This window comes from Mercenaria mercenaria, chromosome 3, assembly GCF_021730395.1.
Source record: "Mercenaria mercenaria strain notata chromosome 3, MADL_Memer_1, whole genome shotgun sequence".
Lineage (NCBI taxonomy): Eukaryota > Metazoa > Mollusca > Bivalvia > Venerida > Veneridae > Mercenaria > Mercenaria mercenaria.
In genome coordinates, this window is record NC_069363.1 from 85328405 (window position 1) to 85343624 (window position 15220).

At 37.0% G+C, this 15220-nt stretch overlaps 1 protein-coding gene across 2 annotated transcripts; it reads left to right on the top strand.

The window, feature by feature from the left end:
* The first annotated feature begins 4840 nt into the window (after positions 1–4840).
* LOC123524190 (uncharacterized) lies at positions 4841–10020 on the top strand. Of its 2 annotated transcripts, XM_045302208.2 has the most exons (4): positions 4870–5018; positions 5170–5237; positions 6558–6711; positions 8337–10020. In XM_045302208.2, exons 3-4 carry the CDS (start codon positions 6595–6597, stop codon positions 9330–9332), a joined length of 1113 nt encoding a protein of 370 aa, XP_045158143.2. In that variant the 5' UTR covers positions 4870–5018; positions 5170–5237; positions 6558–6594; the 3' UTR covers positions 9333–10020. The 2 variants fall into 2 exon arrangements, with proteins under 2 accessions (XP_045158142.2, XP_045158143.2); XM_045302207.2 differs by lacking the exon at positions 5170–5237 and having other exon boundaries at positions 4841–5018.
* The last annotated feature ends 5200 nt before the right edge of the window (positions 10021–15220 follow it).

The window sequence follows — 15220 nt, forward strand, 5'->3', positions numbered from 1 at the left end:
CATTCAGAGTAAATGACCCCTATTTATTTTGAGGTCACTTGATCAAAGGTCAAGGTCACAGGAGCCTGAACAGTGACTTGAGAACCACTAGGCCCAGAGTGTTGAAATTTAGCGGGATGACTGGACATGCCAAGTAGATGATCCCTATTGCAGCCAACCATCAGTGTCTCTTTGACTTTCGCTCCTGACCCCTATTGACTTCTTGCCTATAGGACTTTGCATTTGGGGAGACATGCGCTTTTTTACAAAAGCATTTTCTAGTTTACACTGTTTCTCCCGTGCTAAAATATTGCATCTTGTGTTAAAGCTACTCGCCCACAGTTTGGATGAAAGTTTTCAACATGTTCGTTTCTACCAAGTTTGGCATAGAACGTATATATAACACTGAAAATGGTAAAGTGGGTGAAAATAAAAGATATTGGTACAAATGCAAGACGAATGTAAATTTTCTGCATTATTGCAAAAGCGTTACAACGGTTTGCTAACTTCTGCACAATATTTTTTGCTATTTATAAGAATACTTTGCAAAAATCTTATGCCAATAAGTTTGAACCACTAGTCACTTTCGGAGTACTCACTTTTTATGGATTTTTGAGAGGAATTATTTTTCTCCTAAAATATATGGGTTAGTTCCTTTAAATCGGCGAAATAAAGTTTCAGTCTAAAACTGAAACAAACAAATATCCATGATCATGTTGTTGTAAACTAAAACGCTCTAAATCAGTTGTTTAGCATTGTTTTGTTTTTCAGAGTCTACTTACATTGCTTGCTCGTTGACCCAGGCTTAATGAACATAATTAAAGCTAATGTTTATAGTCTGCTTCAGCTGAAGTACTTGGAATAAAGTGCCATTTTGCAAAATGTCGGTTAAGTAGGGGAGTGTCAAAATAAACTTTTACAAAAAAAAAGAATAAAGAAAGGGAACTTATTTTACTTGCAGACTTTTATACTTTAAAAGAGATCGTTGCATTTTTCTGTTTCTTGCTTTCCAAATCTGATTGGTATGTAGTACGTTGTACTTTAAACAAAATCTTTCTTTAAAAATATTGAATGAACGTCATGCAATTATACGGTGGTATGACCGTACAATTAAAGCTAGGGAGTCAGACTGTGTTTTGAGTGAAAAGGTAATGCTTAAAGTTAACAAACATATCCAAGGACTTTCACATAAACTTGAAGAAAAATCGAAGGAAGCATACCACATTAAGCAGCAAGGGCCGCACGAGTGTTACATAATTGCTGGTTGTGAAGTTCACAAGTTGTCAAATTTCTTGTCAATGCTAAATACTTAAGAATGTATCATAACTCTCAAAATTAAAGGGACGAGTATGAACAGTTGGAAGCTGACAATACAGATCTTGAAACTGAAGCTAGCTCATATAAAATCCAAATAAAATGATTTTTCTTCCCAAGCAGGGTTTCAAAACAACTATTGTGCCCTTTTCTCATTATTCCTAGCCTGATATTACTGCTCTTGCCAATAATAAGAGTTAGTCGCAAAAGTTTTTGGCAACATTATAATACTTCAACATATAAATTAAGAGAAATATACAGACAGATTGACGAAATATATTTAAAATAGAAACAAAGACTTATTTCAGTTTAAATCTTGAAAACTATAAACACTGTTATTTATCGTGATTTACATGGCAATGCAAACACACGTTTGGACAATGTACGTGTCAGTTGGCCAAATCGTTTCACTGTTGCGCTGCGGGCAACCGGCTAGGCGTTCGTTTTGCTTCAAGGGACTGCCCATGTCTATCCAGAGTACACTGATATGTGCCGGTTTTGCGAGATAGGAAAAAGGCAAATTAATGAAATTATATATATTTACGCAATATAAATTGGGTAATCATTCAGAAATTTGGGGTTAATACAAGTAAAGCCAGAAACATACCGCAAAAAATAGTTTGCCAAGTTATCTGGAACAGGCCGCAATAGAAAATAATAACGATTGAATGATTTTCTTTTCTTGCCGCTCACGTGACCGGCATGTACAGGGTTGAGTGAAACGAATAAGCCCATTAGTTGAACTTGCTGAGCCTCCTTAATAGTAAAACTGTATGAGGTACTGAAAGGGTACTGAAACAAGTTTGTTAATGTTTCCAAGAAAAAATGACAGAAGTACTATTATAGGTAAACATAAATGTGGATATAGCGAAAACGTTGGAGGTATGTGTTTTACTGGCTTGAAATTGCTGTGGAAATCGAAGAGTAATGCTTGGAAAATAGATGTTAGTTTTGCGTGCTTTGTTGGCAAATAAAACACTGTTTTGAGTTCAGATGCGTCGTAATTCATCTCAAAGGCCGAAAGCCTGAGTGATCTGAACGAAAAAAAAAGTGTTTTATTTGCCAACAAAGCACGCAAAACAAATATCTATTTCCATTCTGACACGTTCGAATTACACCAGGAATGGATACTAATCTGGAATAAAATGCAGTGTTAAATACGAGGGAGTAAACCAGAATAGCCAAAAGTAGGTTATTTTGCGAAACGTGTTCTAATCGGCGAGACAATACACGGTAAAATTATATAAAAGAAAATCTTAAAAGTGTTAGAATTCAAGTCAAATTTGGTTGCATTATATCAAAATCGTTAAAATGCAATTATAATTCACACCTAAGGTACCTCCGCAGGTCCTCAGGGGTCAAGGCCATAATAAGTATAATTCTGAACGCCTACCACTAGAGGGGTCTTCCAACTGAATTTGGTTGAATTTTATTCACTAGTTTACAAGAAAATGATAACGGACGGAATGACATAAGGCCATACACGAACGGACACCGTATGATTCAAATAGCTCATCCTGGCTCCTTTGATTCAGTTGAGGTAAAATGGTCCCTTTTTTTGCCTTTGTAAAGGACAACATCATGAATGGATAGCCGAGTTATAGAATGGAAACGAAACAGACCCTGTGAATAAACCTGATAATCTTTGATCTCTTAGTGCGACCTGGATTTTGAAGTATGGGTCTAGGTCTTCTATGCTACACATTGTCTTATGTGGTCAACATTTTTGCCAGGTAATTTGAAAATCTTTCCTTGCCTCAGTGTACATGATATGGGGACGGACAGACGGAAAGACGGGAACGTAGGAAATGAACAGTCCTAAGGTCCCGAGAGTCGCTGAGGGACTAACAGTTTATTACCATATTGCATTTGTCTAGTTAAACCCTTATCCATTGTTTAAACCGTTTTCTTTTATTTTGCAGCAAACTATTTTCAAATATTTTTATCTACATCCATCAAGAGGTGGCAAAGACTTCTGCAATACTAGCATTTCATGATAAATTGATTGAAACGCACATGTGTACAAATACTTTAGTCTTGTTATTATGACGAACGTTTTTGGAGTACAGTCAACCCTGTCTGTAAACATCACCCTTGGAAAATGAACAAAAGTTGTCAGAAGAAACAGCTCACTATCTTGATGCTGGATGGTAAAATGGGGCTTACCAATATCAGTTAAATAGGAAAACAAGTCACATATGAGACATAGATCAAATAATAATAATAGTAATAATAACAATAATGATGATGATGATGATCATCATCATCATCATCATCATCATTTTCTTCTCCTTTTCCGTCTTCTATATCTACACGTATAGCACGGGTGTATGTCCCGGCCATAGAGGCTGGATTGAGGTTAAAAACCTTCAGGATATGGGTAATGAAATATTCTAAGTTCAGACCATCCGCGTTCGATTCTGTGTAGAGATATCTTTTAACCTTAGTTAATATTATGTAAGGTGAACAGATAAAATTAAGTCCGCACTGGCTTTAGTTAAAGTTGTATGGAATATAACTGAATAGAAATGATAGGAAGAAATGAGTGGCGACGGTATGATACAGCGCATCGTATCGTACAAAAGCGCGTCGTGCCCATTGTACTTCGAAGGCCCTAACCATAGAGAGGTTTTGTTTTCGCCGAAGACGACACCGATAAACGCGGGTGTAATATGACAATTTGATATCACTGAATAATTACCCGCACACACACACACCGCATGTTAGTTAAAACGTTAAAAATGTGTATATTCTAGCATAAAACTGCTGATTTTTTGGGGTGTTTTTAAACAGGAGAGGAACGGGTATTAACAGAGAGATTCTAGTGAGCACGTGCTGTTAAAACAACTTTTTGATGCTTGTTCCTTGTCAAAGCCTAAACGAGTTATGGATCCGAAACGGATCATTCAAATGGAAATGACGTCAACGTTAAAAAACATTTTCGCGCATTTCACGAAAATTCAGAATTCCTCAGGATACGCTGGTACCCTCGCCTTACTGGGATTGGGCACCAACCAATCCCTCGAGATTCTGCATGTGTTATAACACGAAAAACATGACTCCTGTAAATTTCTAACGTTGAAAAATGATCCCCGACGGGTCATTTTCAATATGGTCAACCAGACGAGCTGACCAAAATGTATGATAACATTGATCAGTGTGCACCAAAGGTGTTGATGATTGTGAAGACGACGATGATGACACACACAGATGATTATGTATATATTTTGCATGAGGTTTTCAAATGATGTTGATCATCATCGATTTAAGGACTTTTAGCCAAAACGATTTTCCACTAGCTCAAGACGGTGTGTATTTCTCTACCTTCCGCATAGCTCTACCGAGAGTTTTATGAATATACGGAACCTCTTTCCGATGTGAGCATGTTCCATAACAAGCGGTATATAGCCTTGCAAATTTTTTCTTCTTGTCTCAATGTAATTTGCCTTTAACTTATTCTTATAGCCTATTAAAACTGCGTAATCGTTGACCTTGGTATGATAAATCTAATTAAAGACGGAAATGGGTGTCGAAAGTTAAAACAAGTATATTTCTACTTTAAACTCGAGTACAATGCGAAAAACAAATCAAGTGCCTTGTGTTTGATATTTTTAAAAAGTAAATGCAGGCAAAGAGGGCCAAATATTTCATATGCTTTACTGCGTTAAGAATCATTTTAGATTTAAGTCGTGCAGTCATAGATTTCAGGATTCTATTCTTGAAAGGTACGTTTTATTATTTTGCGAAGTTTTTTTTTTTATTTCTACGTAGATCGCTTGATATCTAATAAAATATTTACCTGAATATAAAATGATTCATTCTTTTCTCCAATAAAAGCCTATATTCCGATTATCGTATCTTATTTCTTTATTGCAGCCCAACCTGTGCTAAAAATCACCTCTCGACAGAGACCAAATGACTCTAAAGATCAAACAAGTTTGACTGTATGTGATTATTTATAAAAGCAACTACAACTGTAATTGGTATTTCGTCACTAAATGTTTTGGACTCAAAATTTTGACTAAAATTTATTTCTCTTGAAGTTTGATCATATTACGAACATTAGAACACGAGTCTTGTTTCTAAACTACCAATCAAGAAAAAATTATTTGAGTCGGGAATCGAACCCGGGTTGCCTCGGCAATAAAAACTCTCCTTCCATCTTCTCCAGTACACCACGGAATAATTCGTAGTTAACGATCGTTTATATATATAAAGCTTTATAAATTTCGACAGTTTACATTTGGTACCCTGTGACAAACGCTTTTCAATTTTGAATGGAAAAAAAACCAGTAAAAACAACTAAATTGTCAAGTGTTTCCATAACATACCATCTGTCTGTAACTAAGTTTCAAAGCCTTCTAAAGTAATATTGCAAAATAAATCTGATACCCCCGCCACAGGCGGAGGAATATAGTTTTGGCGTTGTCCGTCCGTCCGAGCTTACATTTGCATACTTAGGTGGCTTAGGAACAATGGGTAACTGTACTTTTTCTTTGATGTCATTCATTCCGTTAGCTTTTATGTGGCTATATTTCTTTTACGTGGCTTAAGGAACAATAGAGAGAACAAAAGTGTTGTTTTTTTTCGGTGGGGGTGGGAGGGGGGGGAAAGGTTAACGTCGCACCGACACAATTACCATATGTAGGAACATCAGTCCTTCCGTCCGGAGCCATATTTAGGAAGTGGTAGAAGAGTATGTAAATAAAACTTCATATACATGTTCACCACTACAGGGAAATGCGGCCCGTCAAGTGCCAGTCAGATTGCTCAAGAAACCCCAGAGTTATGACCCTTAGTAGTTTCTAGTGTTAACTAAATAGGATACTATAAATATGGCAATTTCTACTTCATAACTTGTGACATATTTGACTTAGAACTGAATTTAGATCACCATGATGTGGTTGTCACACATATTTTTGTTTTGAAACCTTAAACCTTCTGTGAATACTTATCAACATGCAAAGTTGTACCCTCCCCACCTCGCTCCTTCACTCCACCCAGTCACCCCACCACCTCGATCATGCACCCATCCCCTCCCTCCCCCAAGTTTTTTTTTTCATTTTATACTTTCCATCAATATTTATTATAAACATGTGAAAGTTTCTACCCTCACCCGGTCACCGCTCCCCTCTTTCCCCCCCCCCCCCCCCCTTTCCCCTCCTCCCATTCTTTTTTTTTTCGTTCCTTTGTCGGATATATTTCTTTGTCATTCCTCACCACAAACCAATTCATCGAATTTGCTTGTTTTTCTTTTTTCTTAGTTGTACTTTCTGGAGTTTGCAAACAACAAAGGCGATCATGACGATGGTATATCTGTTCATCCTACAATTATGCGCAATACCGGTATCTGTATTCTGTGGAAGGTTGGAGCAGCTAGAAGAAAGAGTACAGGCCGTTCAAACACTGGCATTTCAGGTAGGATTTTACGTCATTTTAGATACGCTGTTTTGTATATTAAAGGGAATTCCGATAGTTTTTTATGCGCATCTTTCTGCGCAGCCGACACTTTCTATGGAAAACTGAACTGAAGTCAACATTTGTTGAAACATGTTACAGACAGTCTAAAATATGAGGAATCTTAAATGAAATAACATTTTTGATAAGTTTTATCAGTAATCAAATGTTGATACCGGTTTATGTTGTATTGACAAGTATCATGCCTGACAGGTATCTTGCTATTTTTGTGGTTGTGTTTTCAAATCGCATTTTGGTACAAAGACAGTGTTGTTCATATAATGTAAGATAATTGACTTAGTACTGATAAGACAATATCACCTTTCAGATTATTTAGTATTCAATAATAGAAAGAATTAAGAATTTTTAAAACTTTTTTTTTAACTTCTAGCAGACATACATGTAATCAATTTGGCCAGGTTCGCGCCATTTTCCGTCCGAACAAGTGTTGTATTCTAGCGGTCTTAACATAAAATTTAGCCTGATGACCCATATATTTTTAGCAATTTTTATGCTCACAATACAATTATCTATACACAAGAAAAACAGGAAAAAATTCTATGAAAGAATTTTTTTAAAATTTAAAAAAATATTCTTCACTACGGGTATTTTTCACTGAAAAAAGTTCACAAAAGTAAATATGAAACATATTTTTTTTTCATTTGTACTCATTATTGTAAGGATAGAGTATTACAAATATGACTATGATATCAAATAAGTATATGATAAAATCTGTAAAAAGAAAAAAAAACCTTATTGTGCTGTCTTGATGTATATTTTGGTTGGTATTTATAAAAAAGCAGAAAATTATGAAAATGTTGAAAAATCGCTAGCAGTTTCAGCAACAGTGGGTGTGTTCAAAACAATTTTTCACAAAAACAAGCCTGGTGACCTATTGTTTTTATTTGTTCATTGTTTTCAGCACAAATTTTCCTATCATATATGTGAATTAAAAAAAATTCTATGAAAGGAAAAAAACTATAGGAATTCTCTTTAAGTAAATCAATACAAAATGTGCTATTTTACTGCACATTCCCGAGGGCTTGGTGGCGCTAAAAGGAACTATTTCAAAGCTGTCCCTCAACTATTTTAGCCGAGTCCATTTTGTTTCGTTCAATTTCTGTTTCATGTAATCTTGTATCAACATGTAAATTTAAAATAAGCACAAAGTTCCATTTCAGTATGTGGCTAAAGGAATTTCAGACAGAGAATTTAGGTCATAACAATGTCAATATCATTTTACGCAACACAAAAGTTGCGTTTACGTACACGTGTACACGTGTATGCACTTGAACTGTTTTAGATGTATACGTTATGTAAAATTTTCACCTTGTCTGACTGTGTACCTATCAGTGGAAATCAATATTTCATTGTCACAAGACACGATCACATGGCATCCAAAATTTATATATAAAAAAAAAATAATTCAAGACACAGAACCTATTCAGCAAAAAATGACAGTCCTTTTAAATATAATGTTAAGTATAACAATAATAAGCTACCCTAAATTTAAATTTTCTCGCTATCTTTTTATTCCTATTACCATAAAATATTATTATAACTATAGCATTTAAATTTTTTTACAGGACATACACAGGCTGAAGGAAAGCGTAGACAGAAATGCTTTAAAGATCGACACTTTAACTGACTTGATTAACAGAACCCTGTCATACATTACAAACACTGTCGAGTCAACAACAGAATTCAGACATGGGCACGATAAAAAGCCAATCGAGAGAAATGAAAACAACGAATACAAAACGTTACCCGCAAATCCAGATGTAAAAAGACTAAAACGAGCTTTTCAGGAGCATAAAATGTACTCCGTGTCATTACAAGAAAACATGATGACACAATTAGAAAAAACGGTTCATGAGAAAGACGCACTTATCAAAAATATGTCAGGTTCGCTTATTGATTTAAAATCTGAAATAAAAAGTGACTTAGATGAAATGCGATCAGATATCGCACTGATGCTTTCCGATGTTCATTTGAATACAATTCAGACGCTGACAGGCTTATTACGTGTTGAGTCGAAAAGCATACTTATGCAGACAGACGAAATATTGAACGAAGCAAACAGAAGTCGATATATGCTATCAGATAGCATATCTGCTGTTAATGTAAACACACTTCAAATGCTTAAAAGATGCTCAAATATATCTGACCAATTGGTCGCAAATCGGTTTGAAATAGAGGCACATCAGTCAGAGCACATGTCAACCTTGAAAGATCATATAAGTGAACTTTGTGGTGCCAATCCAGAGATACGTTTGGGCGATTCACGTGTCGTAAAGAACGGACGTGCCGGACGTGTTGAAGTACGATATAATGACCAGTGGGGTACAGTTTGTAATGATGGTTTCGGTGCCATTGACGCAAAAGTAGCATGTAAGATGGCAGGATTTACAGGAGGAGTCGTTACCAACGGATTTAGTGGGGGTTATGGTAAAATATGGCTTGATGACTTGGAATGTACAGGTTCTGAAACAAACCTGTTTGATTGTCCAAGAGCTAATAACATAGATATAGGTGAACATAACTGCGGCCATGGCGAAGACGTTGGAGTAACATGCTTTTGACAGGCTTCTAATTGCGGTATGAGTTTCAGTTCGAACAGGATTGAATGCCAGAAGATATCTGAATGTGTATATATGTATCAGCTTTGCGAGAGGTCCTATAGTTATCACCTTCCACGATTATTATATTACGTGTGTACCCTTCTTTTATTCTTAGACTTCTAGTATGACAGCTTTCTTATAGTGTTATACCATTCATATTTTGACTGAAATAGGGGCTTAATGTTAAAGGCAAAGATCTGATCCTTGTTAAAACAGCCAGACATATTGTAATATCATTCTTGATTATCATGACTGATCAGTTGACAATTTCTACCATTAACTAAACGTTGTACTAAATACAACTAAATCATTACACACGACACATTAAGTCGTTTCCTTTGTATCCGTTATTATCGAAACGTTATGATACAACAACAACAACAACATTTATTTAGCAATGCTTCAAGCCTAAACAGAGTTGACATGTAGTGAGACAAAACCAAATATCAAAGAATATGTTTAGACGTCTGAAATATATACATTTTAATAATTGTATTACACTGCCATCTAAACGTAAATATTTTATGTTTTAATTGTTCATATATTATGGAATATATTGTCTCTCATAGTTTTTATGAATATTATGTTTATATGGATGTAAATATACTGTTTCACGAAAAATGAGATTTGAATAAAATATTGTATACGACCATGTTATTTATATTTCATTGGGCAGACAATGAAAAATGAATATCATATGAGCCGTGCCATGGGAAAACCAACATAGTGGGTATGCGACCAGCATGGATCCAGACCAGCCTGCGCATCCGCGCAGTCTGGTCAGGCTCCATGCTGTTCGCTAACAGTTTCTCCAATTCCAATAAGCTTTAAAAGCGAACAGCATGGAGCCTGACCAGACTGCGCGGATGCGCAGGCTGGTCTGGATCCATGCTGGTCGCAAACCCACTATGTTGATTTTCTCATGGCACGGCTCATATGACAACTATCCGGTTTGCATTTGTGGAGGAACATCTCAGGTGTTCATGCGTGCAATATTTTCGGTATGGGCAGACACCTAGATAGAACCACTAACTGGATAGCTTCTTCACAAGACGAAATGAATACATAGAAGGTAAAAGGTTTTTGGTCAGCGACCTTAACCACTCAGACGTGTTGCAGGTGTAATAACAGCCTCAGATTTTTTAACTTTTATACTCTGGCCAGAGAAATGGAGATGAATTAGAAACTAATCAGCTGTTACAAACGTTTTCAGAGCAATTAAACGTAGTTTCAAATATCCACATCTGTGTCCGGCAGCCAGTGAAGAAATGTTGGATTAACGCCAGTTTTCATCAGAAGCCTACGTTGCGAGCCTAGTTTCATTAACATCATTAATAATCTACATGTCATAATTATGTTGAAAATGCAATATGAAAAATAACTGTAGTCTTACTAGTGCACATAGAATGACCTTTGACAAGTCAGTGCTCACTCAACGTGTGCCACTGCCACTAAATCTCGTGTGTAGATTCTTGGAAAATGTGTCAACTATTTTATAGGTATTAATACATGCCTGTCTTCACAGCTAGGCCACGTTGTGAAATATTTCAGTCCAGTTTCATTCCCCAAATATAGTGTCAATTTATACGGGAATCTTGAAGAAAAATGTGATATGGCATATAACAATAGGCTAACGAAAGTACATACAAACTGAATAAAATGCATACCTACTGTCTCAGGTAGTGTCATAGTATGTCGGTAACACATAATGTGTTATCCTGGTATCCAATATGAAAACAAATACAAACAAGAACCGATTTATTTTCTGAGGAAAACAGCCTTTCAAATCCTAACAAATTACAATTCAATGGCCACTTTGCTAATAGGCGTTCTATTGCTGCACTGATGATCCTGATTAATACAAAATTATTTCATGTAAGTGGTTTAATGGTTACATGCTTGACAGGCAATCCAGGGGCACAGGGTTCAAATCCCGGTTCGGCTCCAGAAATTGCAGAGATTCTCACTCAAGCAAGTCAGAGGTCAGTACTGGTTCGTTCTTTTTAGGTAAGAGTTTCGCAAGTATTGTCTCTTTACACCAACCACGCAAACAGGCCAATGAATCTGTTTGTAAAGCGGTACATGTATATCAGGTATCTCACACAGTTCCTTATACATCGTAATCTGTCTCTTTTACCTTTATACTGGAGAAAAAATCGTTTATAACATGATTTCAAGTGAATTATTTCGGTCCGCCTCGACGGGATTTTATATGAAATCTGAAAATCTTGACTGTGGGGAGGAAACTTGATTAAAAGGTTCCCGCTAAGGAATAAATTCTTTGCTTAGGACCAGCAAAATTCTGTGCTTAATTGTAATATGAAGACACTCGAGAGAATAAATTCTCAGCGTCGGACCCACTGCAATGTTTTATCGCCATCTGAAGATCTATCTTTCAAGAGTAAAGTATTTTCCTGGACCAGCTACTTTTCCTAAATGTGACCTCTCTGTCTCTTTTTCTTTGTGTGTGTGTCTCTGTCTCATGTGGGGTTCAAACTCCGGAGCTCTCGATCGGAACGCTCTACCACTGAGCTATCATGGCACACGATTCCACTTTCAGTGAAGTAATTTTGTCTAAGGTTAGAGCGTCCGCCTCCGGTGCGGAAGGTCGCGGATTCGATCCACGGTTGCGTCCCAAGGATGTGAAAAAAATGGTACATGTTGCTCCCTTAATATGCTCAGCATTATACCGAAAGAACAGGCTCTTCTCTCAAAGTCGTAATCTCGCATGAATGAGATGTGGAGACTGATATCTAAATTGGTAGAATTTGTTTCAGGATCACTTTAAAGTAATTAGTGTAAAAATAGTGTTTTTATATCAGATATAGGACCCGATGCTGATTATACAACCGTCTGGCATGTTGTAATCGTTGAGCGTCGATGAATATTTCTGGTAAAATCAAGCAAGTCCTCATATAAACGTTTAAGACATGTTAAAGTAAGTGTGTGAAGTTGGCGAGAAGTTCGACATTCGACATTGAACATTGGATAAGAGAACGACTTTGGACATTTAAAGCGTGAAGTTGGCGAGAAATTAAACATTCGACATTGGACATTCGACTTTAGAATGACACTGGACATTCGAACCCAGAACGACATTGGACATTCGATCCCAGAACGACATTGGACATTTGAATCTCAAACGACATTGGACATTCGATTTTAGAACGGCATAGGACATTCGAACCTAGAACGACATTGGACATTCGAACCCAGAACGACATTGGACATTCGAATCCAAAACGACATTGGACATTCGAACCCAGAACGACATTGTACATTCGATACCAGAACGACATTGGACATTCGAATCCAAAACGACATTGGACATTCGATTTCAGACCGACATTGGACATTTGAATCTAAAACGACATTGAGCATTCGATTTCAGAACGACATTGGACATTCGAACTATGAACGACATTGGACATTTGAACCCAGAACGACATTGGACTTTCGAATCCAAAACGACATTGAACATTCGATTTCAGAACGACATTGGACATCTGAATCTAAAACGACATTGGACATTCGATTTCAGAACGACATTGGACATTTGAATCTAAAACGACATTGAACATTCGATTTCAGAACGACATTGGACATTCGAACTATGAACGACATTGGACATTCGAACCTAGAACGAAATTGGACATTCAAACCCAAAACGACATTGGACATTTGAATCTGAAACGACACTGAACATTCGATATTAGAACGACATTGGACATTCGAACTATGAACGACATTAGCCATTCGAACCTAGATCGACGTTGGACATTCGATTCCAGAACGACATTGGACAATTGAATCTAAAACGACATTGGACATTCGATTTCAGAACGACTTTGGACATTCAAACCTAGAACGACATTGGACATTCGAACCTAGAACGACATTGGACATTTGAATCTAAAACGACATTGGACATTCGATTTCAGAACGACATTGGACATTCGAACCTAGAACGACATTGGACATTCGAATCCAGAACGACATTGGACATTCGAATCCAAAACGACATTGGACATTCGATACCAGAACGACATTGGACATTGGGTTCGAATGTCCAATGTCGTTCTAGGTTCGAATGTCCAATGTCGCTCTGAAATCGAATGTCCAATGTCGTTTTAGATTCAAATGTCCAATGTCGTTCTGGGTTCGAATGTCCAATGTCGTTCTAGGTTCGAATGTCCAATGTCGTTCTGAAATCGAATGTCCAATGTCGTTTTAGATTCAAATGTCCAATGTCGTTCTGGGATCGAATGTCCAATGTCGTTCTGAAATCGAATGTCCAATGTCGTTTTAGATTCAAATGTCCAATGTCGTTCTGGGATCGAATGTCCAATGTCGTTCTGGGTTCGAATGTTTAACTTCTCGCCAACTTCACGCTTTAAATGTCCAACGTCGTTCTCTTATCCAATGTTCAATGTCGAATGTCGAACTTCTCGCCAACTTCACACACTTTGTTAAAGTAATATTTTGCGAAATTAAATCGACAACGGGCCAATCGTAAAAATATTGCACATCGTGTTAAATTGGCGAAATAAAAATCAATCTAAAACTAAAACACTGACAAACAAATATCCTCTATGTTGTTGAATCAATTGTTTTGTATTTAGACCTTATCATGCTAAACACGATTAATTCTGCCTTTGCGACCAGTGTAAATCATAATCAGTTTGCATATCCGTGCAGTCTGATCATGATCTGCACTGTTCGCCATTCAGTCAGTATATTTTTGGAAAGCACCCCTTTAAACAGTTAATGGTACTGTCCAAATTGAAAGATGGGAAAGATGGACAAGTTCATTAAAGAAATTTAGCAGGGTAAGGGTTATCTAGAGTCTACTTACATTGCTTGCGAGTTGACCTAGAATTAATGAATATAATTGAAGTTAATGTTGATAGCATTAGACCTTAGTGCAGCTTTTGATACGGTAGATCACGATATTCTTTTGGACGTTTTGAAATGTCAATATGGTGTCTCTGGTGTTGCATTGGACTGGTTGAACTCATATCTGAGGCCACGGAGCTGCCGCGTGAGTGTGAATCAAACAGTGTCATCAGCACGTGAGCTTACGTGTAGTGTCCCCCAGGGAAGCTGTTTAGGGCCGTGGCTCTATCTCACGTACGCAGGAACGATTTTTGACATTGTTCCCCCGTCCATTTCCGTCTATGGCTTTGCCGTCGACCACACCGCAAGCACACGTTTTAAGCCCGAACCATCCATCGAGGCTAAATCCATTGGTGAACTAGAGGAGTTTGCTACAGATTCAAATGAGTGGATGAACAGTAACAAACTAAAAATGAATTCCTCAAAGACTGAACATATTGCCTTTGGAAGCGCCCCTCAGTTGAATAAGTTAAACATTCACGAGATAGATATTTGTGGTGATAAAATCAAGAGACAGAGTAATATCAGATATTTGGGGGCCTATTTGGACGAAACTTTAACTTTCAAAGAGCATATAAAAATAAAGTGTAGAACGGCAATGTTGAATTTTTTCCGAATCAAAAACATTCGCAAATATTTGACTCAGGATGCAGCTGAAACCTTAGTGCTATCGCTGGTTATTTCGCATTTAGACTACTGTAATGTTATTTTATACGGTATTTCTGATTGTGACATCGCAAAACTGCAACGCATTCAAAATATGTGTGCGAAGTTAGTTCTGAATCGTAGAAGAAGAGACAGTTCTAAGCAGGCACTCTACGATTTGCACTGGCTGCCGATCAAAGCCAGAATAAACTTTAAGATCTTGACGTACATGTTCAATTGCCATGTTGGAAATGCGCCTGCATATTTGATTGAACTCTTAAAACCGAAAATCCCCCAGCGCTCCCTCA